Consider the following 27,766-nt stretch of genomic DNA (forward strand, 5'->3'; position numbering starts at 1 on the left):
AAACAGATAACAGTGATGGGATTTTTGAAAACCCATTGACAGACCACAGACGTTGTACAGTCCCATCTCCCAGCCAAACTCGATTTTTGAAGAACTGCAACCGATTTTATAAGTCATTGTTATGAATCTGTTGATGGACCAGTATGTGGAAAGTATGAAATGCATTGGAATTGGTTGCATTTCTTTCATCAGTTACTGTTTTAAAGTGATTGTCTCCGTGTAGAGGAGAACATAAAGGTGTCAACGTACCAACGAATAATTGTACTATATTTGAGTCTAATAACAGAATACAATAACATAGTTTCTCAGGACGTGAGACCGCACTACTTGGTTTAGACTGAAAGTCAGTCACGGACGTTGTACTGGCATGTTCTGGCTGAAAGTCAGTCACTGACATTGCATTTGAATTTTCGTGAGGCCGTAGTCGGGAGTGAGCGTTGGCTGCTAGAGGAGAGTACGTTAGTGTGCGCGAGTAATGAGTGGATGGGAAAATATATATTAGGTACATTACGTATGTAGATCGTGGACAGTTGGGAATGTGGGTCTCACGGGAAGCGTGCAAGGGATAAGTCCCTGCTGTCGTGCTATTCATCTGTGTCCTCGGTAGCTCAGATGGATAGAGCTTCTGCCGTGTAAGCAGGAGATCCCGGGTTCGAGTCCCGGTCGGGGCACACATTTTCAGCTGTCCCCATCGAGGTATATCAATAACACCTGTCGGTAGCTGAGGGTTTCAATTAATTATCATGAATTGGAGATAGCGTCATGCAAGGCAGTGACTTCGAGGAAGAGTTCACGATGGAGACCTGCGAGTTGGGAGCTCGAGGACGGATTGCAGGATCCCAGCAAGGCTGTGAGCTCGAGGAAATGTTACAGAAGAATTATAGCGAGACAGTGAGTTGGAAGATGTGTTGGAGACGAAGTGAGCGAGGCGGTGAGCTAGTGGATGGGTTGACGATTGAGTCCAATGAGGCGGTGAGCTCCAGGGCGCGTTTAATACGAAGTCCAACGAAGAACTGGAATATCATTGACTGGAATAGAATTATCTTCAGTGATGAGTCTGAAATGAGCCCTGATGACCAGAGAAGACGTGTATGGAGACGCCCCAAACAGCGGTGGGATACCACCCTGACTGCCACCTTCCATATAGACCTACAACCAGGTGTGATGGTCCGGGAGGCCATTTCTTTAGGTAGCAGGACCCCTTTGGTTGTCAACCGCGGCACTCTTGCAGCACAGTCGTATGCCGATGATTACGCTGTCGGTTGCATGAATATTCGATGGAATTTAACGAATTTATGAAAGAAAAATGAGAGCAGGAACGAAAATTAGAACACCCAAAATGGACTGCAGACTTCGAATATTAAGTGGACTTGACTGCACACTGCTCACAGTACGACAGTGAATGAATGTCGTGTGACTAGGGTCTCCCATTGGGTAAACCGTTAGCCTGGTGCAAGTCTTTCGATTTGACGCCACTCTGGCGAGTTGCGCGTCGATTGAGATGAAATGGTGATGATTAGGACAACACAACGACCAGTCCCTGAGCGGAGAAAATCTCCGACCCAGCCGGGAATCGACCGCGGGTCCTTAGGATTGACATTCTGTCGTGCTGACTTCTCAGCTACCGGGGACGTACACTACGACACTACAAGGTGAGAAAAGACTTATTTCTGTTTTGATGGGGATTCATTTGAAAAGAAAATGATACTATGGAAGGGACAAATGTCGACAAAAACACCGTCCAATCCTCTAAGCTCACTGATACTGAAGAAAATGTGAGTGTTGAAGAATTCATTGTCACAGGGAAAATTATAAGGATAGTTTTGTGAAAGTTTTGGGCGTGAGTCCATGGAACTGATGATCTGCAATGTGATTACCATTTAAAAGACAAATTCTTTTACGTTAAAAAGTCCAGGAGCTCTACGTTATTTTTCTTGGGAAGAGTTCCCACATCTCTACAATAACGTCGCAAACGTTATAAAATATTTGGATCGACATAAGTGTATGAAAGGCTCCTTTCGGTTATAAAACGAAATCTGGTTATGTGACAATCTGAGTGTCGAAATTGTTTGTGTCTGTCAAATTTCCGATAGATTGTGCCAGATAAAAATTATGTCATCAGCGCATCAGATATAATTAAATATTGAAATTTTGTTTTGTTTATGATGTATGTTGTTGATCTTCCTCATCCTGACACAATGACAGTGAGGCATAGCGGTGGGGCAAGTGTGCAGCCAAGCGACGGAGACACAAACACATACAAGAATAGTTCTCGCACGCTGAATTCCTGACACTTTTCGTCTTACTCCAGGAACAGTCTCCAGAGGCTCTGGCCGGGTGGTGCGGCCGAGCAGTTCCTTGGATGGTTTTGTAGGCGGCGGGACCCACAGCAAGAGCGTTTGTGTGCCTGCTGGTCACCTGTGGCAATTCATGCTTGTGGTTTCGCCTCTCGGTTTTTCCCACATTAACACAGATCATGATAGACCCAATGACTGAATCCACAGTAAAGATGCGACCTTCACCGACTGGGCGAATATTCCCTTCAGCTCAATATTTCAATTTTCGGTCGCCAACCGCGACAGGAGAGCGGCCCTAATTTCAGGTCTCTCGTAAGACAAGAAGTGAACGGGAGTAGGTCATTTGATCTGGGCCCAGTGTGCAAGATTGTGCTAAAAATATTAGTTAATTTCCTCAACAGTAAATACAACGATGACTTTGACCAAACTTATATTTACTGAGCTTTATTTAACATTTTTATCGTTCACCTGTTGATCAATAGTTCGGGATGAACATTTATCTGTAAATCGCTATGAAATATTTATGATGTGCTCTTTAGAATTTCATTATCTTTCTGCAGATCAGTCTCAGTTTTAGACTAAATACATAGCACTTCTGTTTTCGTATTTAATTCTACCGTGTTGCAAATAAAAATGTGAAGATCAATAGTTCGGGATGAACATTTATCTGTAAATCGCTATGAAATATTTATGATGTACTCTTTAGAATTTCATTATCTGGCTGCAGATCAGTCTCAGTTTTAGACTAAATACATAGCACTTCTGTTTTCGTATTTAATTCTACCGTGTTGCAAATAAAAATGTGAAGACGAAGGGCTCTCTCTCTCTCCAACACTTGTAGGTGGTGCTCAGCAGTGGCTAGGATATCAGTATACTAATTTCCTTCTGGCACTTTGCACCACACTATGGTTGTGAATGTGTACCTCTAAGCCAGTTTACAATTGTGAATGTAATTTTCTCTTTCAGAAACAATAACAAATTAAAAGTTATCATAGTCTATGTGAAAAGGAAGAGTTTATAAATATAACAGGCTCAGAACTACTGAACCACAGCAGCTGAGGGAAATCAGCTTATTGTCTATGATATCTGAGAAAAGTCTGCAATTTTCTTTTTTGCCAGCTTCCCTTTTGAGAATGTAGAAATACTGCTACATCCCAGGATTATGGATTGCTGGACAACAAACACACTTGTGAATCTGTCCCCACAGTTATTCACTACTACGGATATGTTGCATTCCCACCAGAACCGTCAAAAACATAGCTGCCACTAGAACAGCTAGTACAGCTCACGCTGCAACCAGCTGCATCAGTACACAACGTCCTTTACCTAGTCGATTACTTAATTCGAACATCTATGTACTTCATTTTTCACTGCAGACACCACGATGCCCAAACTATTTGTTATAATCATCGCTAGCATTCATTCAACACTACTTTTACAGTTTTTGCCACACACACTTTTGCAAAGTCATTCATTATCTTGCAGACTGTGACAACACATAACATGTGCGTACATAAGATGTCATAGCAAACTACTTGATGTATGAGATTCGGAAATGTCCAGTGATGGTCAGTTTTGGAATTATAGAAGTGTTTGTGCCACACACAGCCACATAGCCACCTCTCATGCTCACAGCCACATATACAATTACTTCTGATACAACCTCTTCTATATCAGTACCACCACAGTCCCACAACCATTATGTACAAAATCATTACAACCATTGCTATTTTCTCATATCATTTCCCTCCCTTCATCATTGCAGCCTCTACCATTACAACAACCACCAAGAGCACTAACAAAACCACTGATATTATTACCAATACCATCACCTATGTCACCAGCACCACCACTACCGCCAACACCACCATCACCAAAGCCACAAACATAACCACCTCGACCAACATGTCAACCTGTTTATTCTAAGAGACTTCATTTTTGTACTCATGTATTATTCCCATTTCATTTTGACACTGCTATGATGTCCATCACCATTTAATTGCTGTGGTAGTTCTTCATTCCTGAACAAGACAGTTAATTTATTCGCATAAAATATTTGTTGCTTCTATCTTTTTAACAATCTACCATGTACCATAAACACTGCAAAATGCATTACTACCTCCACATCACATCCACCAACAAAACCATTAACAGCAGTACCAGAAACAGTCCTTTATCACTGTGGTGTTTATTTCAGTTGCATCTCATAAATACAGTCATTTCCATATCAGCAGCACTACCTCATCATCATCATCTGTTCTTCACCTTTGAGCCATAAATTGTAATTGCTCTCCATAATACTAAACAACAACCAGGAACACCAACGCTAACACTTTTCGTTCTGCTAGCATCATTAAATTGTAACACTTCCAGCTGTCCTCCATTTCATTCTATCAGTGCACAGTTCTTCTCTAGGGCAGTTCAACAAGTCACTTCCACACAGCTATGCCTCACAGGCACCCACTCAGTAATTCTTCACTGCACGTGTCAAAAACTTCATTTGCAACCAGGTTTCATATGCATACTCACCAGTATCCATCAACTTGTTGGCCATCCCATGAGTGGTTAGTATTAGGAACAGCACATGACAACTACTGTGTGCAGTGGGCGCTGTCATTACTGGAAGTATCAAAGACACCAAAAGTTCAACTGATATTACCAGAACCATAAGGCCATCACTAGCACTACCACAACAGTCAACATTTTACTAAGCAGAAGAGCCCAATATTTTCATCTATCTTCCATTTATCAGTACCAGTCCACTGAAAGTGGAACACACCATTTCCACTCAGTGCTTCACCTCTGCTGTCACCCCAAAACCTAACTCATTCTTCATTGTAGCTACCACATACATCATTCCCAACCATGCCTCACGTTCACCCTCACCAGTAACACTAAACTCATCACCTTCCCATTGTGAAAATTGCATGAGAATAGTCTAACAGTTTTTTCTGTCCTCCATTTACCTTCACCAATGGACAATCCTTCATTACAACAGAGGAACATACCTCTTGCCCCAATATTTCTCAAAGGAGAATACCAATTCATTCTCCACTAGAAATGTCACACGTGTTGTTGCTGAAAAGGATTCACAATGGTTCACATCAGCAGAACAACACCATGCCATGAAAATGGAGTGGGAATACCTCACACTGTGTGCCATCACCAGAAGTGGTAAGTACTAACCATCAGGGTCACTACTACTACTTGTAGAATCAGTTACTTCAGTACTTCCTTTATTAATACCATCACCTGTCCTGTCACTAGAACACTATCACCACTATTGGTATCATCGACAAAAAGTACTTCCACTGTTTCTACCAGTACCATCACCCCTGGTACTAGCACTATTCCAAACATTAACATATTACTGAACAGAACAATCCAGTATTTTCTAATGGGTCTAAATGCAGATATTTCTATTGGTGACTGAGTATGGTGTACTGAACAACATTACACCTGTATTTACATCATCTGCAGACTAATAATTATAGATATAAAAAATTGTGTGCTTTTAGGTTGGATGGCACCTCCAAGTACATGTGGCAAGAGCAAACCATTAATGTTTATATTTGCGTGGGCAGCAGGGCATGTGTTGAAGTATGAACATATGGGCAAAAAGTGTTTAGTTTATGCTGACAGGTGTAGTCCACTTAGTGGTGCAGTTACGACTGTGCAGAAATCATCAGATAATAAAACATGTAATGTGTTCATAGGCAAACTGTTTGGTACAGGGGGAAAACAACCAGCACACTGATGTGTGTACATATTAAGGTAACACATATAGAAATATCTACACTTACATCTGTTACACCCCGCATATTTGCCAGTTCTTTATTAAGACAATGATACCAATTTGTAGGCCTCCAAGGTCATTTTGGGTTTTAGGCCATGTCATTAGGTAATACTAAAAACGAAATTAGTAATTTCTACTGTTATGTAACAATACGTCCTAATACCCAAAATGCTTTTATTCAAGCAGTGAAAGATATCTATCTTTCCCTTTCCCAAAAAAAAAAAAAAAAAAAAAAAAAAACAATCCTTTCACCACAGTCGCCATCCCAAATACCAACTTTTTCGCAGTTGGAATGTCCATATACACAATTCACAATCAACCCATACCTCCATACCTAACAGTGACACCAACATCTCACCCTGGAAATTTGGTTGGTGTGTATTGTCCTATGATCGACTCGTGGAGCAGATAGTTATACTGGAAATATTGAGAAAATTACCTATTTCACCATTCATATCAACACTGTCAGCCCTATCACTAGCACAGTATCACTAGTACCAGTATCATTAAGAACTCCAACGCTTCTACCATTACTTCCAGCAGTAACAGCCCTGATACTAGGACTACCACATCTGCCAAAATTTTACTGATCAGAGCCGTCTCCCTACATCCTTATTCATTCCATTCATCAGTACCAAAGCGTAATTTTTTATTCAGGTAGCTAAATATGGTCCTACCCAAACCCAAGCCTTTTACCATCACAAGTACTAAATTATTCTTAACTGGAACTGCCTGCCATGATTCCCAACCATTTCTCATGTGCACTCCAACCAGTAACACTAATTACTAACATCTAAGACTATAAAATGGGAGAATATCCATCAGCTACAGCATTACAAGCACATGATCACAACTACTAGCCATATCAACTTTTACAACACTCCCAACATTACTTCCAGTAAAATCAACCCTGACACTAGAACTAACTCATCCACCAACATATTACTATATTACTGACCAGAACCGACCCCTACATCCTTGTGCATTTCATTTGTCAGTACCAGAGTGTAATTCTTCATTTAGATATGGAAACATGACTCTTCCATCCGCCCCCCTCCCCCCCTACAGCTACCTTTTACCGTTACCAATACCAAATTAGTCTTCACTGAAACGTCTACACACATGCTTCACAACTAATTCTTATGTGCATCCGTTACCTAGAAACTGGAAGACTATGCATCAACCCTGTCATTAGCACGTGATCGCTACTACTAGTAGCATCAAATGCTCAAACACTCCCACAGTTACTTCCACCAAAATCAACCCTGACACTAGGACTGCCTCATCCACCAACATATTACTGACCAGAACCGTGCCCTACATCCTTGTGCATTTCATTCGTCAATATCAGAGTGTAATTCTTCATTTAGATAGCTGAAAATGACTCCCCCTCCACTCACCCCCGACTGCGACTTTTTACCTTTACAAGTTCCAAATTAGTACTCACTCAAACTGCTACATACATAACTGATAACTAATTCTTATGTCCATTTGCACCAATAACACTAAAATAGAAACTGGAACGATATCCATCAGCCTTGTCATAGCACCTGATCACTACTACCAGTAGTATCAAATGATCCAACACTTCCACACATTCAGCAAAATCAATCCTGACATTAGTCCTACCACTTCCTCCAAAACATAACTTACTGTAACAGTCTGCTATTCCCTTGTATCAGCTCTATAGCACAATTCTTCAGCCAGTTAGCAAAATATGTGTCGTCCCCTCGCCTTCAACCTTTTGCAATTCTAAGTACCAACTTGCTCTTCACTGGGATGGCCACATCCATCTTTCTGAACCAACCCTCACTTAAGTTCCCACCAGTGCAGGATCTGTATCACTAGTAGCATCAACACCTCAAATACTTCCACCACAACTACCAGGAAAAATCAGCCTCGACTGTAGGAATACTACATTCACTCACTCATTACCCACCAGAACTACTATTTCCTTGTATCATCCAATTATCATTACCAGAGAACGATAGTGAATCATGATCCTTCCTCCACCACTCACATATTACCATCCAAATCACCAACTGATCTTCACTGCAACCTCCTCATGCTTGATCCCCAACCTAGCCCATGAGCATTCCCGCCAATGCCGCCTCCACATCGGCCTAGACCCCGGAAGAACACCCACCGACCCGTGGGCCAGAGTGCTAGGCCTAGGACCGGCAGGTACTAGCTGCGGGCTGTGGCGGTGTTCAGGTGCGCCTCGTGCCTGGGCGAGTCCGCGCGCGCCCAGTGGTTCCGCCACTCGGACGGCTGGCGCGCCGGGTCGTCCACCCTGGGCTCTGGGTCGGCCTCGCAGGCGCCGAGCATCGGGGGCGGCGGGGGCGGCCACAGGCGTTCGCCGTGGGACTCGCTGCCTTCGCTGCGCCACGAGGGCTCGCTCGGTGACAGCGGCTACAAGTCCAACCGCGCTGACTCCTTCGAGCAGAGGTAAAGACCCGATCGCTGCCTCCAGAGAGGGACGCAGCCCCCCTGGTACTGGTGAGACCCTGTGCCTGCTACACGTTGCTTTGCTGCTCGGATGTGGAGCCTCAAGATGTAGATCTAACGGCGCACCTCAGGCGTAGGCCCAACCTAACTGCAAGACGATACTCACCGTTTCATGCATGTGAAGCACCAGAAAAAAAAATTGCCGCACGTAATTCTGACCGCTGCCTTCGCGGGATAGGCCAAAATTGTGACGTCCGGAAACGAGACGTTCTGAGAGGCTACCAGAAAAAAAAGATAGTTACGCTGTGCATGTGAGCTGCACGATGAGATAGATGAACACAGACAAGACGAGCATGGTATATATGTAGACTGCACGACGAACACAACACCAGACACGGAGAGGAAAGCATGATTTGTGTTGCACGAACGACTTGTCGCCGTTGGTGTGCTGAGGCTGAGCATGCTGCACTGCATCTAAACGACTCCGGATCACCTTTCTAAATTCTGGATGCGACCAAAATTGGCTTTAAAAGACGTCTCCAAATTTGCGGCGCCGGGAAAATGAATGAATGATCGACGTTTAACTCACCGCTGCATCAACACTGCGGCTGATATTTGGAAGCTTAAAACGTTAATGCTTGCTTGCTTCATGTTAATACTAATAACATGAGTAAATTTGACCACTAACTTATCTTCTTCACATGGACTCTTAACAAATCTAATACTAATAAATGTACTTTCAGTTTTATTTTTATGTATTACTAACTGAAATTCTGATTACTCTAAGGTTGTAAGTATGTTGTGAAATGTCTTTTTCATATCGACGTTATAATGAAAAATAAATCCCGTGTAATTATATGTGTGTTGGGTACCCTTCATTTCTTAAAAAAGTTATTGAAAAACGGCAATTTCTGCCTTAATCTCATACAGAATTAAGGTATGAAAGAGGCAGATTTCAAAGCGAACGTTTCCTTCCTAGATGAATGCTGTAATGTTTTCCATCTCCAGGGCAAATAGAGGGGAAGAGAAATTGAGTTAAAGAAGTGGAATCTAACGATTTCGCGAATGAGATATCTTCCAAATGTTTGGTTATGAAAACTTGTTTACCTGTAGTATACGATGAACATGTCGCATTTCTGTGCATTAGAAGTGTATTGCCTTGGTAATTTCTTAATTAACATTTTATATATTTACATTAAAATGGAAGAAATAGCAACTGATAGTAACGAATATGTGAAAATAATATTTTTTAATTTCCTTGATTACACAGATCACTCGACCAGGGACTGGAATTAACCTTTTCCTTTGGTTGTAGGAGGAGAATGGAGGAGAGGGAGGCGCAGATGGCAGGCCCATTAGTAAAAGTAGAGAAAAAAGAAATAGGTGAACAGGCTCTATTCATAATTAGTATGTAAAAATAGAAAGGTATACATTTTCAGTTAGTACTTGTCGTCAGGAGGCACCAAGAGAGTGATATAGCTGGCTGATAAATATTAGAGGTTCGTGAGCAGCATCCTGCACTTCGTAAGTTGCTGGACAAGCTTAAAGAACCACCGAGCTAAGAAACTAACGCACCCAAACATACGCTTTGTTAGCCAACATGAGTTTCCGTCAGAATGGGAGACTGCAGATAGTGTAATGATAAGGTTGGTGCCAGATGTCAGAATCTCCGAGGATACTCATTGCTTGATGTCTATGGCGGTAGCTGAGAAACAACAATGGAATGCTCTAACTGTAAGGTTATGGCATGGGCCGTCTTCAGAGAACACACTGAGTTGGCTATAGCCGGAACGGGTACAGCTGCGTGTCTCTTTTCTGTAGCATGTCCTATGGGAGAGCCATTAGTTCAGCAGAAGCCTTACCGCCTATGATCTTTGAGAGTTCACGGTTCATCGTAGCTACTTTTCCTACAAAACTTCAGTTTACTCTAAAGGAGGACTGGCACAGATAACTCTAAGTGAGGCAGTAGAAATCACGTGAATTACAAGGTATTTGTATAGTGAAGTGGGTTGCAGGAAATGCAATTAGTTCCAACACAAGTCTTGTCAGTATGAGGCGAATCTTTAATCCTGACCAAGCCAGTCGTAATTTTTATAAATTTTTCTTATCATTTATAGATCTAAAATGTTAATTTTAAAATTCTGAACATATCTGACCTAAAATTAATTTAAAGAGCTTAAAACGTTCAGCTCCCTTTTTCTAAAAAAAAGTGTACTTTAAAATGTTCCTATTGCGATAATAAGACACATAAAGAGTGTTCAACTTTTTTTTATTAGTACAAAAATTGGCAACAGTCTGTAATATGTGTGGATTGGACATATGTTCCATGTAAATGAAGCTCCATTTTTAACGTTCAGCAATTTTATTTGCCATGGTGAAACATCGATATCCTGATGCAGCTGTTTTATTATACAAAAGTATTTTTCATGTAAAATTGTTGAACACTGAAGATGGAGCTTCGACTCTGTTTCTTGAACATTGGTTTGAACTCCGTAGTACTTACTAACCATGCCTATATTGCAAGTGATATGCTACTGCTTTCGTCTGATCTTTCCACTGATTTAACAAGCAATTTTCTAGTGGACTACGAATCGTGGTGAAATTTCGGAGAGAATTTTGTGCCCAACGAAACTTCAGTGGAAGTCTACATTTTCAGAATTACCAACATTTTTTATTTACTCCTTGTTCGTGAGTAATGGTGTGTAATTTGTCCTTTATAGGACAGGTTTCTAAAAGATCAAAAACAGGAAGGACCTGTGACACCTCCTTCGAATGAATCAAAGGAAGGAAAAGCAATACACAAGGTTGTTATCCAAAAGATATAACAATAAACTTGAAATTGTCATAAGAGCAGTAGTGAAACAAATTTCAAAAATACTGTGAACATGTAAATTAAAGGAGTTGAGTCCTTGCATACTGCTCTCGAAGTTCACGCCCAGTCACGAGAACTCGGCGTCGTAATTCACAGCTGCAGTGCTTAGCGTGCCTTATAGAGTATATTGGCTATCATTTTCTTGAAAATTCTTAGGACATTACAAGCTAGTCAAAGACTGACCTAGTTTCTTGTCGGCGGTCGAGGCCGGCGCCCTGTTTGTTTCTGCTACGCTGCCAAGCGTTTTTTGATATGGATTCGATCCCTCGTGACCGAGTGGCACGACCTTCACATATTCATGATTTTTTAATTCTTTTGTGTCATCTGATGACGCTGTACCTTTAAGCTTCCGAAATCGATCGTACAACAAAAAAGACAAGTTGCTTACAACCAAGGCAAATTTTTCTCCCATTAGTATTTAATATAAAGTCTCATCGATATATCGGAAATATCGACTATAAAAATAATTTTGATATTTATGCATTTCCGTACTAGTGATATATCGATTAATTTTCGCAATATATCAGAATTTCAAAATTGTATTCTCTGCATAACTTGAGTGAGGATTAAAAATAAATAATCACTGTTGTTTACATGTTCTATCAAGTGACCTTAACAATTGTTTTCACGAGTCAATAAATGCAAAATTTCCAGTATTAATCTTGACTATCAGCTTGAAAGTTGCTCTTCTGCAGAAATTTGACATAAGGTATAAGGATACTTCTACTTGCTGTGTCTATGTTTTTAGATCCATTGTACAAAAACATTCATTTCGTGAGCCCTTCACCAAGAGCTCTCAGCTCCCATTAATTTGACTTGTTTATGACGCTGTCAAAATAGGTGTCATCATCAGATTTGGAGTTTGCAATGGACACAATAACAGATCCTTCATTTTCATGGATTCCAACTAACAGTGAACGGAGGTACTATAGACTTTTTTTAAAGTGTTGAGGTTTTCATTTCAAATACTATTTTCAATTTAGAAGAACTATTATCTCTATTGCATAGGTATTAAATATGTTTTCGTGTAATTAGCCAACTCTATAAATTCTCTTAAAAGTTCTCTTTAAAAGCAGTGTAAAACTTAAAATGGTTTCCATCACTTAAATAAACTTCGTGATAAACTCTTGTGTTCAGCTCGTCTGTGACAGATCTCTGATACAACTAATCTAAATAGCAACAGATTCCTGTTTCAGACGCCAACAACTTATTTCAAATTATTCTTCTTTATACAGGGTAAGCAACAAGTCTTACAACATTTTGGATAGGCGCAGGCCGCAACCAGATCACAGTACTTTTGATTCGGAAGTTTGTTACATTACTTTGCCTCATGTGATACGTTTTGATAAGTGCATATGTGAAATTTCCACTTTTACTAAGGCACTGTCACAATAACAAAGGTAATTGCGGTGAAATGCCGAATAAATCATAAATATATTATTATCCTGTAGCTAACCAACGGAGGCTACGAGTTCCTTGTAACAACATATTCAGAAAATATCACTGAACAACGTCAGAAATATTGTCGTTGGACGTCGGGTTTACCCTATATATAAAAGACCCTGTATACCGAAAACATCGATATTGAGTCTGTAATACTTCGTCAGCATACATATCTTTCAGACCAATTACCGAAAAATTGATATACGTATAAGAAGTTTTAAAAGCCTACCGTGTTTTCCAAGAAAAAAAATTAACAAATGAGCATTTTGTTTGAGGGTTATGTGAATTCCGATTGGTTCATTATTTGTTGTATTATGTCCGTTACCGTCGGAGGTGTATGTTAGAGGCGATCCTTTTTCTTAAAAATTATTTACTATCTGAAATCATACCAAAGGAAGTTAATATTAAGTCTTCCTAGAGGAGGGTGAAAGTGAGTCTCTTGCGAGACTCCCCAGTCACTATAGGCCTTCTAACATGGAGTAACGCTCTACATAAGTTTGCTAGATGGCCCACGTGACTGCCAGCTAGCAGGGAGGGGCAGCAGTTACCTCACATGCTGAATCTTCCACACAGTGTAATATTCGGAGCTGGAGGGAGCAGACTCGCTTGACTGCATGCACGGCAAGGCGTGCAGACTGGTCATTTCGTAATCTTTCTCATAGAGACACTATTCGGTAAAAAATTTGATGCTACCCCATCTGACAGCTTCATTCGTTAGCTTCATAATGAACCGCCTATTATTTTCTTAAAGACCATAGTTATCGTGATATTTCGAGATTAAGTAAACTAGTGTAAGAAATCCGAAAGTTTTGCGTTCAAAAATATGGGTCGCTATAAATTAGAGTTTGGTGCATGCTAGATTATACATGACAATGTAGCTAACATATTGTATTATTCTGTATACTTGGGAGGATAATGCTATCTGTCTCCATCTCGAGAAAACTGACTGTATGTAAAGCACTACATGCAAAATACTCGGACCAGCGAAAAAGCCTGAGTGAAATACTCATAAATGTCTTGTATCTCATAAATGGTTTGAAATACGGTAACAAGATTTCGTCAAACATAACAGGGTTTGTAAATATTCATCTTTTTTGCTGGCGTGCTCATTCAGGATGTAGTGCATTAGGTACATACCATTTTCAAACATTGGAGACAGATAGCAATATCTCGAAATTTTAAAGAATGATTCAGTATGCTATCCATATTTCATTCACAGCAACATATGAGCTAACACACATCTAAGGCAAATTCACAGTGACTCCCATTTTTCACTTAAAACTTTAACAATTTCTTACAATACCTTTCCTAATCCCGAACTATCACAATAAATATGTTCATTAATGAAACGAAAGGCACTCCATTGTGAAGCTTACGAATGAAGCTATGATATGTGCAAGAATCAGATTTTTTGCTCAGTAGTTTCTTTATATTTGTTTGAGAAATATTATAGATTAGCTGGCGGCACATGGCATTCTGTTTTGTCCGAAGGGTTATCTGGCGTTGTGTGAGCGTTCCTGCCCTGCAGGCTGTGACGCCTAATGTCAAACTGGATTCATGATTGGACAGGGCAAGTAGCATTTGGGGAACCTTACAAGGACTTACAAGGAAACTAGGATTGTAGCTATCACGGAAACCATGCACAGCTCCCTGCAGGGCACCCAGCTATTAGATGACAGAGCCAGGAAGGAAGCTGTCACTCAAACTGGCAAGTAAGCTTACAGCATATCTTACACCATGTGAGACTGGCTTAATCCTCGCAAGCATTGTCATCTGGACCAGCGGAAAGAGAAGCGTTACACAAAATTAAGTTTCATGACTCATACTACCCACTCAGAAAATCATTACAAAATACAGTATGAGTTGCAAGCATCACGAGAACATCAGTCACAGTGACTGCCACTGATGCACTAATAAAAACAGGGTACAGAGAACACTGATCTGAGTTGGAAACTTTTGTGTAGCCCACCTTTGTCATCATCAAGTGCATCAACTTGTCAAACAGCTTCCGCTATGCCCATACAGAGGAACATAAAAAAGAAATAAGACATTGTCTAGAGTAACAAACATCCCATCATAAGTGCAGAAGAATATGTCCCACAATAGTCAGCCAACAAAGCCCTCACTACCCGCTGCACAACTTGCACTGGTGAAGTGGGAAACCGATCCAAAAAAAATTTCCGTGTTCTACCTTCTGGTTCCAGTTCTTCCACCTGAGTTTTGTTAACCGCCTCCACAGGAACGACACACAAATCCATCTTGCTATTGTGCAGGGATGATACAGACAATAATTCATGAATAACAATGTCTACCGAGACTTGCCCTATCATGTAAATGATTTAATGCCTTCCTAACTTCTAGTTCCTTCACCAAAAACAACAAACCAATAACCCTATTTACATAAGCGTAGCCCTAACTTGTAATCTACCCAGCAGCACAAGTGAAAGAGTCTCACGTTCAAAAAACTAAAGTTTCACTTCTGTCTCTATGAGGTCCAACTCATTGTTGTCAGTTTCATCCATCTGCTCCCCAACTGTCAACTGCAGTGGCTAGAAGTTGATGGGATACCTCGGCTCAGGGCTGACAGCACCCCACCCTTGAAAAATATTTCAAGAGTCAGCTCCTCCTTCCATACACATATTGCGGTTGCCAAACCACTAGCAGTTATATCTGGAACGCCACAAAGGAAAACAAGATACAGTTTCTCAACAAGCTAATGCTAAGGCTGTAGGTAACACACCAGCACAACGCACAACCACAGTCTGCCACCAGTTATAGTGCAGGGTTTGGAGGGAGTGGAATTTGGGCTGGGTATTGTTCAAGCATGGGCCTATTTTACAATTAGCATTTATTAAGAAAGTGTATATCACACAATGCACAAATGATATGTATAGAAATGCCTAGCATTTATACCAAATAAACAGAATTCTGATCCAAAATAATTCTTTCTTAAAACTGACCGCAGCGCAGAAAATAATAAAAAACTAATCCTAAGGAAATACAGTATATTCAAATTCTGATCTTATGCTTCCCTAGTGACATACAAGTTGGTACCAATCAAGAACAGAGAGACTTCATAATATTCACAGTATGATATTGTAGTGTCTTCATAATCAGACAACCAGAATCACACTGAATACTAAATGAATAAAAAGTACAATAAGACCTACATCTGCTATCAACAAACTACACCAGCTTAATACTTCTTAAAAGACGACTACACAAGTCTGCCTAATACACCGGTAATGGACAGCTGCATACACAAATCTTAAGACTATGTACAACCGTGGAAAAATGCCCTTAGTGTAAACACAAAACGTAACACAGAAAACAGCCTCTGACTGTCTCCATTGTGTTCAGTACCCACGACACAGTAACTTCCCTGAGAATCTGCCAGCTGCCCCCTCCCCCAACCCCCATCGATGTGGGTGATAAAAGCACAACCTTAATGCTCTGTACAGTACAGCAATAACTAATCTCCACTATTCTTTATTTCTAGCTGTGGTTACAACTTTCTTCTCTACACACTGCACATTCTTCAAGTAGGTGATCTCCACACAGAGCTTGACCACACCCTGCACCGATTGTTGTGCCTCTACACGCTGCCTGGCCCCACGGCGTTCCAAGTTCCAGACTGTTCCTCTTTCCATCTTGGTTGCTAGCCGCCAACGAACTGCAGCTCACCCCCCCCCCCCCCCCAAACGGCAATCTGCAGTGACTAATTGGTTGTGCCTCGCCATACCCAAACAAATGTGGCCACTGCCCCGCACAAGGCCTACCACCGACCAACACTTCTCAGGTGTTACACACAGTGGCCTCTGGCAGTCGCTCAAGCGTTTGCGTTGCGTGTATTCCGTCCCACTGACCAGTACATCCAGGGTCAACACACCGACAGACAACACTGGCTGTAGCACCAATCCCCAGCCCCTGGTAACACACAATAGGTCTGTCATCCAGTTCCGTGGTGGCCACGGCGCCGATTTCCGGTACTTCTCCATACTGTAGACTCCCTTCTCTTGACTCCAACACCTCCAGGCCCAGCCTGCCCATCAGTCAAACATGGCTGTTGCAGCAAAGCCTGATCCCCAGCAATATGTGGTAAGATTTCAACCCAATTTCACAAGAGTCCCAGTGTTGACCTGTTAATACTGTTGTCAGTTCCTCATCTTGCTGCAGACTGTCCTGCTTTGTTGCGCCAATGCAGGAAATTTCACTGTGGCACTGGTGTTGGCCACACTCTGCCAAACGTGCCAGAGAGACTCTCGAGCAGTAAATCCGTGCAAGCGTGGCTAGCTGGGCAGCGGGAAGAGGCGCATGTCGCAAAATACAATTTTTCGACAAAATCACCACACCAATTTTTTCTTCGCAATAGTCTGAGGAATGTGCACATAGTCTGCTTGAAAGGTAGGGTTGAAGAGCTGGGTACAGAAGCACACAAAAATAAAAGGTCATTTCCAAAAAGAAACCAGAATTTTATCTAATGAGGCCGACACTACATTAATCAAGAAAGAAACACTAAACGTTGTCGAAGCCTTACCAAAAATAGACAACGTATGAAGACACACCAAGATACTTTTTTTAACAAGAAGGGTAATCCACAGAGCCAAGAGACTGCCTCAGTCACCAAAACTGGACGTACACTCTTCCCGACTCTCTAAGTTCCCACAGTAACTGGCCATAGTATAACATCAAAAAAGCAGTTGATTAAAATCTAGCATAACAGTTTTACACAACGCAAACAGGGCGAACACTTTCATGAAGTCTTAAACCGATAATGTACTTAAGATTAAAAAAAAGTCAGGAAACATTAATAAAACTGCCTTATTTTAACTACTACGATCAATAGATGGATTAATCCACAGGAAATACCCAGAAAAAATCATGGCATTACAATGTTGAGCAGTTTAAAGAACACAAGATAAAGTTAATCAGCTCGTTAAGCTCCAAAGCATCCAACAGAATTAAATAACAATTTTCTGCTGTAGGAAAAAAGAAGGTATAGTTAGTCTGTTTTTAAAGCTCCAAAACACAGAATAGTCTTCAATTAATCCACATTCGATGGTGTCTACTGTAACTATGAGCAAGACAGACACCTAATACAGTATCAGAGACAGTCGTTGCAGCAACTGACGAAGCTTGACAATGCAAATAAGGCTGGTCCGGGTGAGTGTCAAGAGGCATAATTTGCAGACTGCGGAAACGGAAGCAAATGACCAGAAACGTGACCCTGGGGATGCCAGCCGACGCATGCAATGGTGTCTGCAGCAGCAAGTTACTCAATCCACCAAACCTCTGTCTACAGCTAGTGGCCTAGAGGTTGGCGTTGCTACCTCTGGATCACAGGGTCCTGGGCTCGACTCCCAGCTGGTTGGGCTTTTTCTCCACCCAGGGACTGGGTGTTTGTGTTGTTCTCATCATTTCATCATCATTCGGGAAAATGGCGAGCCTGTACAGTAAAAATATTGGGAGTTTCCATGGGCGCTGATAACTGCGTCGTTGAGGGACCCACAGACCAAACATCATCATCATCCATTCAACCTGCCACTTATCAGTGCCCTCAGACTATCACATATTTTTACAGAATAGAGACCTGACAACACGACTGCTTCCCGTTGCAAATCTGCAGAGCCCAGGCCCGCGGGCCTTGTGACAGGTACTATTTTGCCCATCCTCTCAAGTCTGAAAGCCAAGTCAGAATGACTTCCAGCCCATGACACGAGTCCCGCTGATGACATGGCTGGGTAACCAACCAGAGCTAATAGTGGAGGACCACTATCAGTACGAGCTGTCATGGTTCACTGCTGTTATTTGATTATATCTAATTTCGCTGGTTTCTCTCTACTTTCAACATCATATAGGTTCCTTTCAACTTGATGGCCCACTCATGGACAGACGGGTGCATTTTAGCAGCACGAGCTGGTGTGGGCGAACATTTGATGCACCAGCAGCGTACACGACTCTACTGCCATGGCCAAGTGGTTCACACATGTGCAGTATGCGTGCAACAGAGCTGCCTGGTAGGTAACTGCACCTGCCTGCGGGTGATCAGATGGATATCACCCAACACCCGTGCCCAACTGGGTGGCACTGGAAAAGCTGAAAACAGACTATCTTTGCTTCCTGAAGACGGCATGTGGAGAGATCAGGTTGCTTCATCTATCTTTACACCGAGGACCACTGACTCTTATTGGACAGTCTTATGCCCAGCACCTTTTAATGTCCTACTACAGGACCACACGACTATTTAGCTATTGGGGTTCTCTCTCCTCCCATCGGCACGTCTGCCTGCTGTTCTCTTCCTAGCTGTAGTGCGTGTTTACTGCATTTACGCCATGATTTTTCGAAAACAGCAGCAGCAGCTGCTGGAACACTTTTTCGGTTCCTAAAAGAATTGCGTTATTGGGGTTCCCTTTCGTCCCATGGCCTCGTCTACTGACTTTTCTCGTCCTAGCTCTTGTGCCTGCTTACTACAGATAGGCCACGATTTTTCCGAAACAGCAGCAGCAGTTGGAAGACTTTTTTGGCTCCTAAAACTTCTTAGAAGACATCAACGACGTAAGGCAGAAACTACAAACTCCAGGCATCTACACTTAACAGAAACACTTAAGAGTACAGTCACATTTCGCAAACGGAAAGTGTATTTCTGTTCCGGGGTTTGCAACCAATGCACGCTGACACAATCGCCCTTGATTTTGAGGTAGCTCGTTCGAACCCGAAAGTTGCTTTCCGTACCACTGTGAGCTCGACCTACGTGGGGTGGAATGCCCTAGCTTCTTTCTGACCTTTGAACTGACTTACCCACACAGTTATACAAGGACCTGTAATTGAAAGTTGAACTTCGGAACACGATGCAGGAAGGAATTACTCACATTAGCAAAGCACTGCCGAAGGTGAAATACGAGATGAACGACCACGATCGTTTAAGGACAGGATTCGTATCTTCAGATCACACTCACCTACTCTTTTAAGTGTATTATTTTTTCATTTTTTCGTTGAAAATCTTCTTAAAACCACAAACCAAAAATACCAAAAGTAATTTTGAAACTAAAATTCCTGAAACTAAAAGTGCAATGTGGGGATTTCCCTGAATGGTTTCCTGTACTTCTCACAGAGTTAATTTTGAATTATTTCGAATTCTGGAAGAACATAATGGAGCCACTTCCCATTCTCTTGTGTCCGTGTTGATTGTGCATGTGGCCTTTTCCTAAGTCCTCAGAATTTTACTGTTTACACTCGTACACCCTCTCACGAAGTCCTTCTCTACGGTCGCAGGTTCGAATCCTGCATCGGGCATGGATGTGTGTGATGTCCTTAGGTTAGTTAGGTTTAAGTAGTTCTAAGTTCTAGGGGACTGATGACCTCAGACGTTAAGTCCCATAGTGCTCAGAGCCATTTGAACCATTTTGAAGTCCTTCATCTCACAGTAGCGCATGCTCCCTAAATTTTGAATTATTTATTGGATGTGGTCCAATCTCAGTGTCCCCCTAAAATTTTTAACCTCTACAGTTCCCTCTAGTACCATGTCCCATCATCCTGTCTCTTCTTATTTTCGGTGATTTCCATATGTCCTTTTCTTCTTCCATTCTTTACAGAATTCCTCCATTCTTTATCTCAATTTTCAACTTACGTTTGAAGCATAACGTCTGAAACGCTTCGACTCTCTTTTTCTGATTGTTCGACAGTCCATGATTCAGTACCATACAATGCTATGCTCCAAGGTTAAGGCTAATGTTTGGAACTAGCAAACTTACATAGATCACCAGTTTCCACTCTGCCTGCACAATCAGCTTTTTATTTCCTCCTTGCTTCTTCTGCCATGGGTTATATTGCTTCCATGGCAGCACAGTTCCTTAAGTTTGTCTTCTTCGCTGCCCCCAGTTTTGATGTTAAGATTATCGGTAATCTTATTTCTGATACACCTAATTACATTCCGCCTCATCCTCAGTGTATATTCTGTGCTCAGCAGACGGTTCGTTTCATTCATTATGTCCTTCAATGCTTGCCGCGTAGATATCACCATCAAATACAGAGCTGCAAAGTACTGGCTAAAGATGGGGAGACAGGGTAAAGTACACACACTAACTATTGTACCGATACAGACGACACGCCACATTAAAAGTTGGCGTTTGGATACATGGCAAGGTGAGTGGGATTTAAGTGATAAGGGGCGAAGACTTCACAACTTCCTTCGTGGAATAAGGTTCGGTTCAGAATGAAACATATCGAACGCAGCCGCGATATGGTACATTTCTCAGCCGGACACGGACCGTATTCCACGCACTTAAACCGCTTGAATCGAACACGGACACCTTCGTGCAGATGCAGGGAAGAAGTTTCCCCAGAACGCACTACCTTCTTCTGCCGGCAATGCTAAACAACAGACGTACGCTGCGCTTAGACTACACAGAAACAGACATACGTATCCATACAGCAAAAAGAGACGAAGAGCAATGACCATAACAAAATGCATTGACAAACGGTGTTTCAAAAACAGCGCGTGAAGAATACCTACGGGCACGAAGTAACAGACATGCCTGTATGCAACGTAACACCAATCTCGAGAGGGCGGATAGCGACACTCACAGTGACAGCGAAAATAGTGACACTGAAGAGCAACAGGAGGGGGAAAGACAAGATGTAATAGCAAATAACCGTAAGGTGCTTGCGATCTAGCCAAGGAAGCACCAAAAGATGTACACTGATAACCACGCAATGTTAATGCATAGGATTAGTAGTATTATTTTTCTATTTCTCTAGTACTAAACAAACTTTTTTGTTGTGACTGGTGATCAAAAGCTTGAAGAAACCATTCCGAGATATTCACCGCCAGTCAGAATCTGTGGTGGCACTAAGGGATGTCTCCTCTATTCTATCTTCTTCTCAACAAAATTTTATTTATATTTCAACGTTAAATTACTGTTATTTTAGAAGGATATTATTCTTTGTAAAATGATGTAAATAAAAACAAAACAAAAAACTACAAAAAAGATGACAAACAAAAATTGTAATGTATACGACATGTTTTAAAACAAGATAACAGGACTATAATTTTGCAATAAATAAATAAATAACGCTTTCTTGCTTTCACTGGCTATAGCAATGTCTTCAGCGAATCTTATAATTGATATTTCACGCAGAATTTTAAACCTAGAACTGAACATTTCTTTTATTTCCGTCATTGTTTCTTCGATGTATACATTGAAGAATAGAGATGGAAGCCTAATACACCACCTCTATCTGTCTCTCTCTCCTCCTCTCCACTCCCTCTGCCTCTTCATCACCTCCGGTAATTATCTTTGTCCAGTTCTATATCTGACCATATCTCCCCCCTCCCCTCCTCCTTTTGAACATACTCTCTTTCCACCTACACCTGCCACCTTCCATTTCTACCTATTACCCCTCTATACCTTCCACCTTCCGTATGCGCCTAGAAAAAAAATGGTTCAAATGGCTCTGAGCACTATGGGACTTAACTTCTGAGGTCATCAGTCCCCTAGAACTTAGAACTACTTAAACCTAACTAACCTAAGGACATCACACACATCCATGCCCGAGGCAGGATTCGAACCTGCGACCGTAGCAGTCGCGCGGTTCCGGACTGAGTGCCTTAACCGCGAGACCACCGCGGCCGGCGTATGCGCCTAGCCCTCCTCTCCTATGCGTCTGTTTCCTCCTCCATCTCCCTTTGTCCATCCCCTTCTCCATCCGTCACATCCTGTCCCCAGCTACGCTCGTTGGCACGTGTAGCCCCTGCCATTCAGTTCTAAGAAGAAGGCCAATATTACTCCCAATTCCTGTCATGCGGGACAGGAAGCACCAGAGGCTTGAAAATTGCCCCTGACATATAGGCCGCATTGCAAAGGAAGTCTATACAACTGGCCCATACTATTCTCACACACCACGCCTGTCATGCAGGGACTGGGAAATAAACATGTATTTGCCCATACGTCTCCTCCTATTGGAGCTGGGAAATTATATGAACGCCACAGAGCTGATACTCCTGAAGCCTACTGTTTCTGTGCCAAATTTGGTTGAAATCGTTCCAGAGCTTTTGGAGGAGTTCCCAGACAAAAATATAAGTGATTGTCTATGCTTCCCTACAGCTTACTTCTATCTTTCTCAGAATTTAGAACGTCTTGCAGCGTTTTACTTTGTTGAACACTTTTTTCTGGGTCAACTAAGCCTATGAATGTAACCTGATTTTCTTACGTCTTGTTTCCATTACCAGTTTCAGCCTTTACCTTCCCGAAGAGCAAACTGATGGTCATCTAACAGAGCCTCAGTTTCCTTTTCCATAGGACATAGGTTCCAAAATATCGCGGAAGCCATGTGCAAGTGTTGGTTTTCACCGCGGGCAAAATAATAACCATATTCCACTATAAAGCGACATTTGTCGCTATGAGATCTGGTGCGACACTCACGTAGTCATCGAGACGTAGTGAGCACATCCTTGCATCCTTCTACCAACAACAACAAGAGAGAATGGCCACTCCCACACACCTCCCTCCCACCATATCCAATGAGAAGAAACTATTTGAGTAATGCAGTGTATAGGTATCAATATTCCCCCAAGTGCATAACCAGGATCTGAGCGTGGAAACGAGAATGGATGAGCATTCGTAGTAGTTTCGCGGTGAATGACGAAATACTTTTGAGAATCCACAACAAATGGTTTTGGACATATTTGCTACTTTTTTGTACATTCAACATTGCAGCACATTCAGCATTCGCGATAATCTAAGAAACTATCAGACTCGATTGCGGTAATGAAACCAACGTTTACCTAGGTTTCAGCCCAAATAATTGAGCCTTCTTCAGAAGATATACCTGAATCTATAATTTGTCTAAGAGAGCAGTGTCTAGAAATTCAGGCTGTTTTAGTTTTATTTCTAGACTATGCCCTGTTAAACACATTACAGATTCAGGTATATCTTCTGAAGAAAGCTCAATTATTTGGGCTGAAACCTAGGTAAAAGTTGGTTTCATTACCGCAATCGTGACTGATAGTTTCTTGTATATTATATTTTCTACTATTCGATGTCCATTACATTTTTCAGTTTTATTAAAAGTGGAAGAAGTAAATACAACTATTTTCAGTCGTACAGTAGCTATTTTGTCTCCTGGTTAGTAGTTTCATGTACCGTCGCGCTTATAATCATTCATATATACCTAGTGTACATGACACTGAAACTTGTACTTCTGTAACACGGGTGGTTGTGTAAGTACCAATGAGCTAAAAATGTGTGACATTGCCTGAAATCAGTATTCAGGTTAAGATAAGGCAGCAACCGACAGATAGGAAATAAGCGTATTTTAGAGAAATAATGTTCGCGGATCACTCCTTATTAACAAGTATGTCCAGTTTTGGTAAAAGTAAAGCTTTCGTCAACACGAAGGCTGGTTTGAACACAGCGGTTTTTTGCTAGACATGGCACTGTTGGTGGTGGTATGCCGGGGCTTTCCTCCGATCTTAGAACTGTCTTATTCAGATAGTTATAAGTGGGATTACTACACTACTGGCCATTAAAATTGCTACACCACGAAGATGACGTGCTACAGCCTAGTAATTTAACCGACAGGAAGTAGATGCTGTAATACGCAAATGATTAGCGTTTCAGAGCAGTCACACAAGGCTGGCGCCGATGGCGACACCTACAACGTGCTGACATGAGGAAAGTTTAAAACCGATTTCTCATACACAAACAGCAGTTGACCGGCGTTGCCTGGTGAAACGTTGTTGTGATGCCTCGTGTAAGGAGGAGAAATGCGTACCATCACGTTTCCGACTTTGATAAAGGTCGGATTGTAGCCTGTCGCGATTGCGGTTTATCGTATCGCGAGATTGCTGCTCGCGTTGGTCGAGATCCAATGACTGTTAGCAGAATATGGAATCGGTGGGTTTAGGAGGGTAATACGGAACGCCGTGCTGGATCCCAACAGCCTCGTATCACTAGCAGTCGAGATGACAGGCATCTTATCCGCATGGCTGTAACGGATCGTGAGTCAACAGATGGGGACGTTTGCAAGACAACAACCATCTGCATGAACAGTTCGACGAAGTTTGCAGCAGCATGGACTATCAGCTCGGAGACCACGGGGTCGGTTACCCTTGACGCTGCATCACAGACAGGAGCACCTGCGACGAACCTGGGTGCACGAATGGCAATACGTCATCTTTTCGGATGAATCCAGGTTCTGTTTACAGCATCATGATGGTCGCATCCGTTTTTGGCGACATCACGGTGAACGCACATTGGAAGCGTGTATTCGTCATCGCCATACCGGCGTATCATCCGGCGTGATGGTATGGGGTACCGTTGGTTACACGTCTCGGTCACCTGTTGTTCTCATTGACGGCACTCTGAACAGTGGACGTTACATCTCGGATGTGTTACGACCCGTGGCTTTACCCTTCATTCGATCCCTGCGAAACCCTACATTTCAGCAGGATAATGCACGACCGCATGTTGCAGGTCCTGTACGGGTCCTTCTGGATTCAGAAAATGTTCAACTGCTGCCCTGGCCAGCACATTCTCCAGATCTCTCACCAACTGAAAACGTCTCTTCAATGGTGGCTGAGCAACTGGCTTGTCACAATACGCTAGTCACTACTCCTGATGAACTGTGGTATCGTGTTGAAGCTGCATGGGCAACTGTACCTGTACACGCCATCCAAGGTCTGTTTGACTCAATGCCCAGGCGTATCAAGGCCGTTATTACGGCCAGAGGTCGTTGTTCTGGGTACAGATTTCTCAGGATCTATGCACCCAAATTGCGTGAAAATGTAATCACATATCAGTTCTAGTATAATATATTTGTCCAATGAATACCCGTTTACTATCTGTATTTCTTCTTGGTGTCGCAATTTTAATGGCCAGTAGTGTATTTAACGTAGCCTTCGAACCGCGACGCAAATTGGAATTTTTACTGTTAGTGGATGACTGATGAAAGGGGAAAGAGTTGATAAGTGACAGATGAAAATCACGGGCGGGACCGGGCGTACTAAACTGTTGCATGTGTGTTGGGGGAGGGGGCAGGATTTGAGTTCGGTTTGTGAAGACATTGTAGGAGGGAAGAGGTCTGCCCACTCCACCCTCTCTCAAGCGATATGCTGGGGAACCTCGTGTTGTAGTGTGTTCCACATAGGAGAAATTGGGAGTAAAACTGAAGGGGAGCTGTTGAGCACCTGAGGCCAGGAAGCCGGGCCGTGACCTGCTGGGGTGGTGTTGCAGGAACATCTTCGACCGGCAGGACAGCCTGCGCTCCGACTACATGAGCGACCGCGAGAGCCGCTACGGCATCGTGCAGCAGGCCTCCATCGAGAGCACGGACTCGCGCCTCTGCTACCTCACCTCCTCTGAGGTAAGTCTCTTCCTCCGTCTGCCGTCCTCGTGCACGCAGCTCTGGTCACCGTCTCCGGTAAGTACGCCGGCGAGCCTCAGCGAACAGACCCCGTACAGGTAGACCCCACTTCAGTGTGCTCCGACACGTCTCAAGTACGGAAGGTGTGATGTTTCGTCAAGAAGCGTTCTGAAAGCTGCTAGGCTTCGATGTGATCCTTATAGTCCGATTTAAATTAGGAGGCAGTTGACGTTCAGGATCACAAGTCGCGACGTAGTCCTGACCCTACGGTAGTAAATATTTCAAAATGGTCATTTTTCAAAACCACCAAGAGTTGGTGATAAAATAATTCCATATCTACCAACAGTTTCGCTAGTCTGTTCATCTTCAGGTATCATACAATTATTTACTTCAGCCTTTCCTGCCAACATTATGACTGTGGCGTCAAATAAAAGCCAGTTACGCGGAATGGGTTTTATTCCATGTGATGTCACAGTAGGAAGGCTGTTTTAACCACACGAAGGTGATCAAAAGATCGGAACCGACAGTTGATTAAAAATTAATTTATCCGCATCTCTTGACGGTTTTAAGACAAAAATTTTACAAAATCGCTTTGAAGTCTCTATTTTCCACCGCTATCACGAAAAATCTGAAATCCGCGTATGGTACTGATCTGTATAGTATCTCTAAGCGTTTCAAAAATCTGCCCATGATTTATTTAGGGCCGAAGGTATGGTAATTTTTCTGAATGGAATATACTGTTTCCCCCCACGAAACAGTTTTAAATGTATCATGTCATATCATGAAAACTACTGAACTCGTTGAACTATTTTTTTTTTCGTTGAATGCCAAAATACTTTGCTCAGCAACGGATCTTTTCAAAGTTTCATTTCGCTTTGTGTTTGCTTTTTTATAAGTTCCGGAAAACTGCGTGTTTTCGCAATTGTCTCAATATATAACTCGTAAGAAGTTTGAAGATCAAAGTCTGTATCCCTACAAAAATCACTTAAAATTTCTGAAATTTACGTACGTGTATGACTATGTAAAAAACATCTCTTAGTTTCAGTTACGGCCGGAGCAATGGCTAGTATTTTTCCTGGACATAGTTGAAATTTTCACGCCAAGAAAAATGTACTGCTTGAGAGCTGCCAGGCACAATGCTTTGTGTAGCCAAATTGGCAACGCAGTGGGGGTCGACAATGCCAGTACAGTTCCCGTTTGTGCACGAGTTATGGGGCGGCTCCAGCTCACTCTCTGTCAAATGCCAAATAACTTAAATAGGAGTACAGCTGCAGGACATTGCGTCAAATGGAGTCGCTAAAACTTTGCAATATTTCTTTTCAGTATCGCCTTATCGTCCACAGTCAATGATGTTTAATTCTCTAGGGAGGACACAAACGTATTGTGACTTGTGAAGACAGAGGAACCATTCAAATACATACATGGTGATTCAGATGCATCTACAGCTATCGTTTTATCCAATTCACAGTGCTACAGCTAGCCTTCATAAACCACGCGCGAGATTTTCATATTTTATCACTCGGTACGCAAAAATTATTAGCCCTATAG

General features: G+C 42.3%; 1 protein-coding gene and 1 non-coding gene across 2 annotated transcripts in view; both read left to right on the forward strand.

The window, feature by feature from the left end:
• LOC126419657 (protein still life, isoform SIF type 1-like) overlaps positions 1 to 27,006 on the forward strand; it is a 255,372-nt gene extending 228,366 nt beyond the window's left edge. Inside the window, exons 10-11 of the mRNA XM_050086846.1 lie at positions 8,308 to 8,541; positions 26,089 to 27,006. Coding sequence (XP_049942803.1) covers positions 8,308 to 8,541; positions 26,089 to 26,320 — 466 coding nt within the window. The 3' untranslated portion in view covers positions 26,321 to 27,006. The remainder of the gene's footprint in view (positions 1 to 8,307; positions 8,542 to 26,088) is intronic.
• Trnat-ugu (transfer RNA threonine (anticodon UGU)) lies at positions 598 to 671 on the forward strand. The gene has a single exon. It is a non-coding gene; the product is annotated as a tRNA-Thr (tRNA).
• Positions 27,007 to 27,766: the final 760 nt, after the last annotated feature.

The sequence above is a fragment of the Schistocerca serialis genome, chromosome 9 (genome assembly GCF_023864345.2).
Source record: "Schistocerca serialis cubense isolate TAMUIC-IGC-003099 chromosome 9, iqSchSeri2.2, whole genome shotgun sequence".
In the NCBI taxonomy this organism is placed as follows: domain Eukaryota; kingdom Metazoa; phylum Arthropoda; class Insecta; order Orthoptera; family Acrididae; genus Schistocerca; species Schistocerca serialis.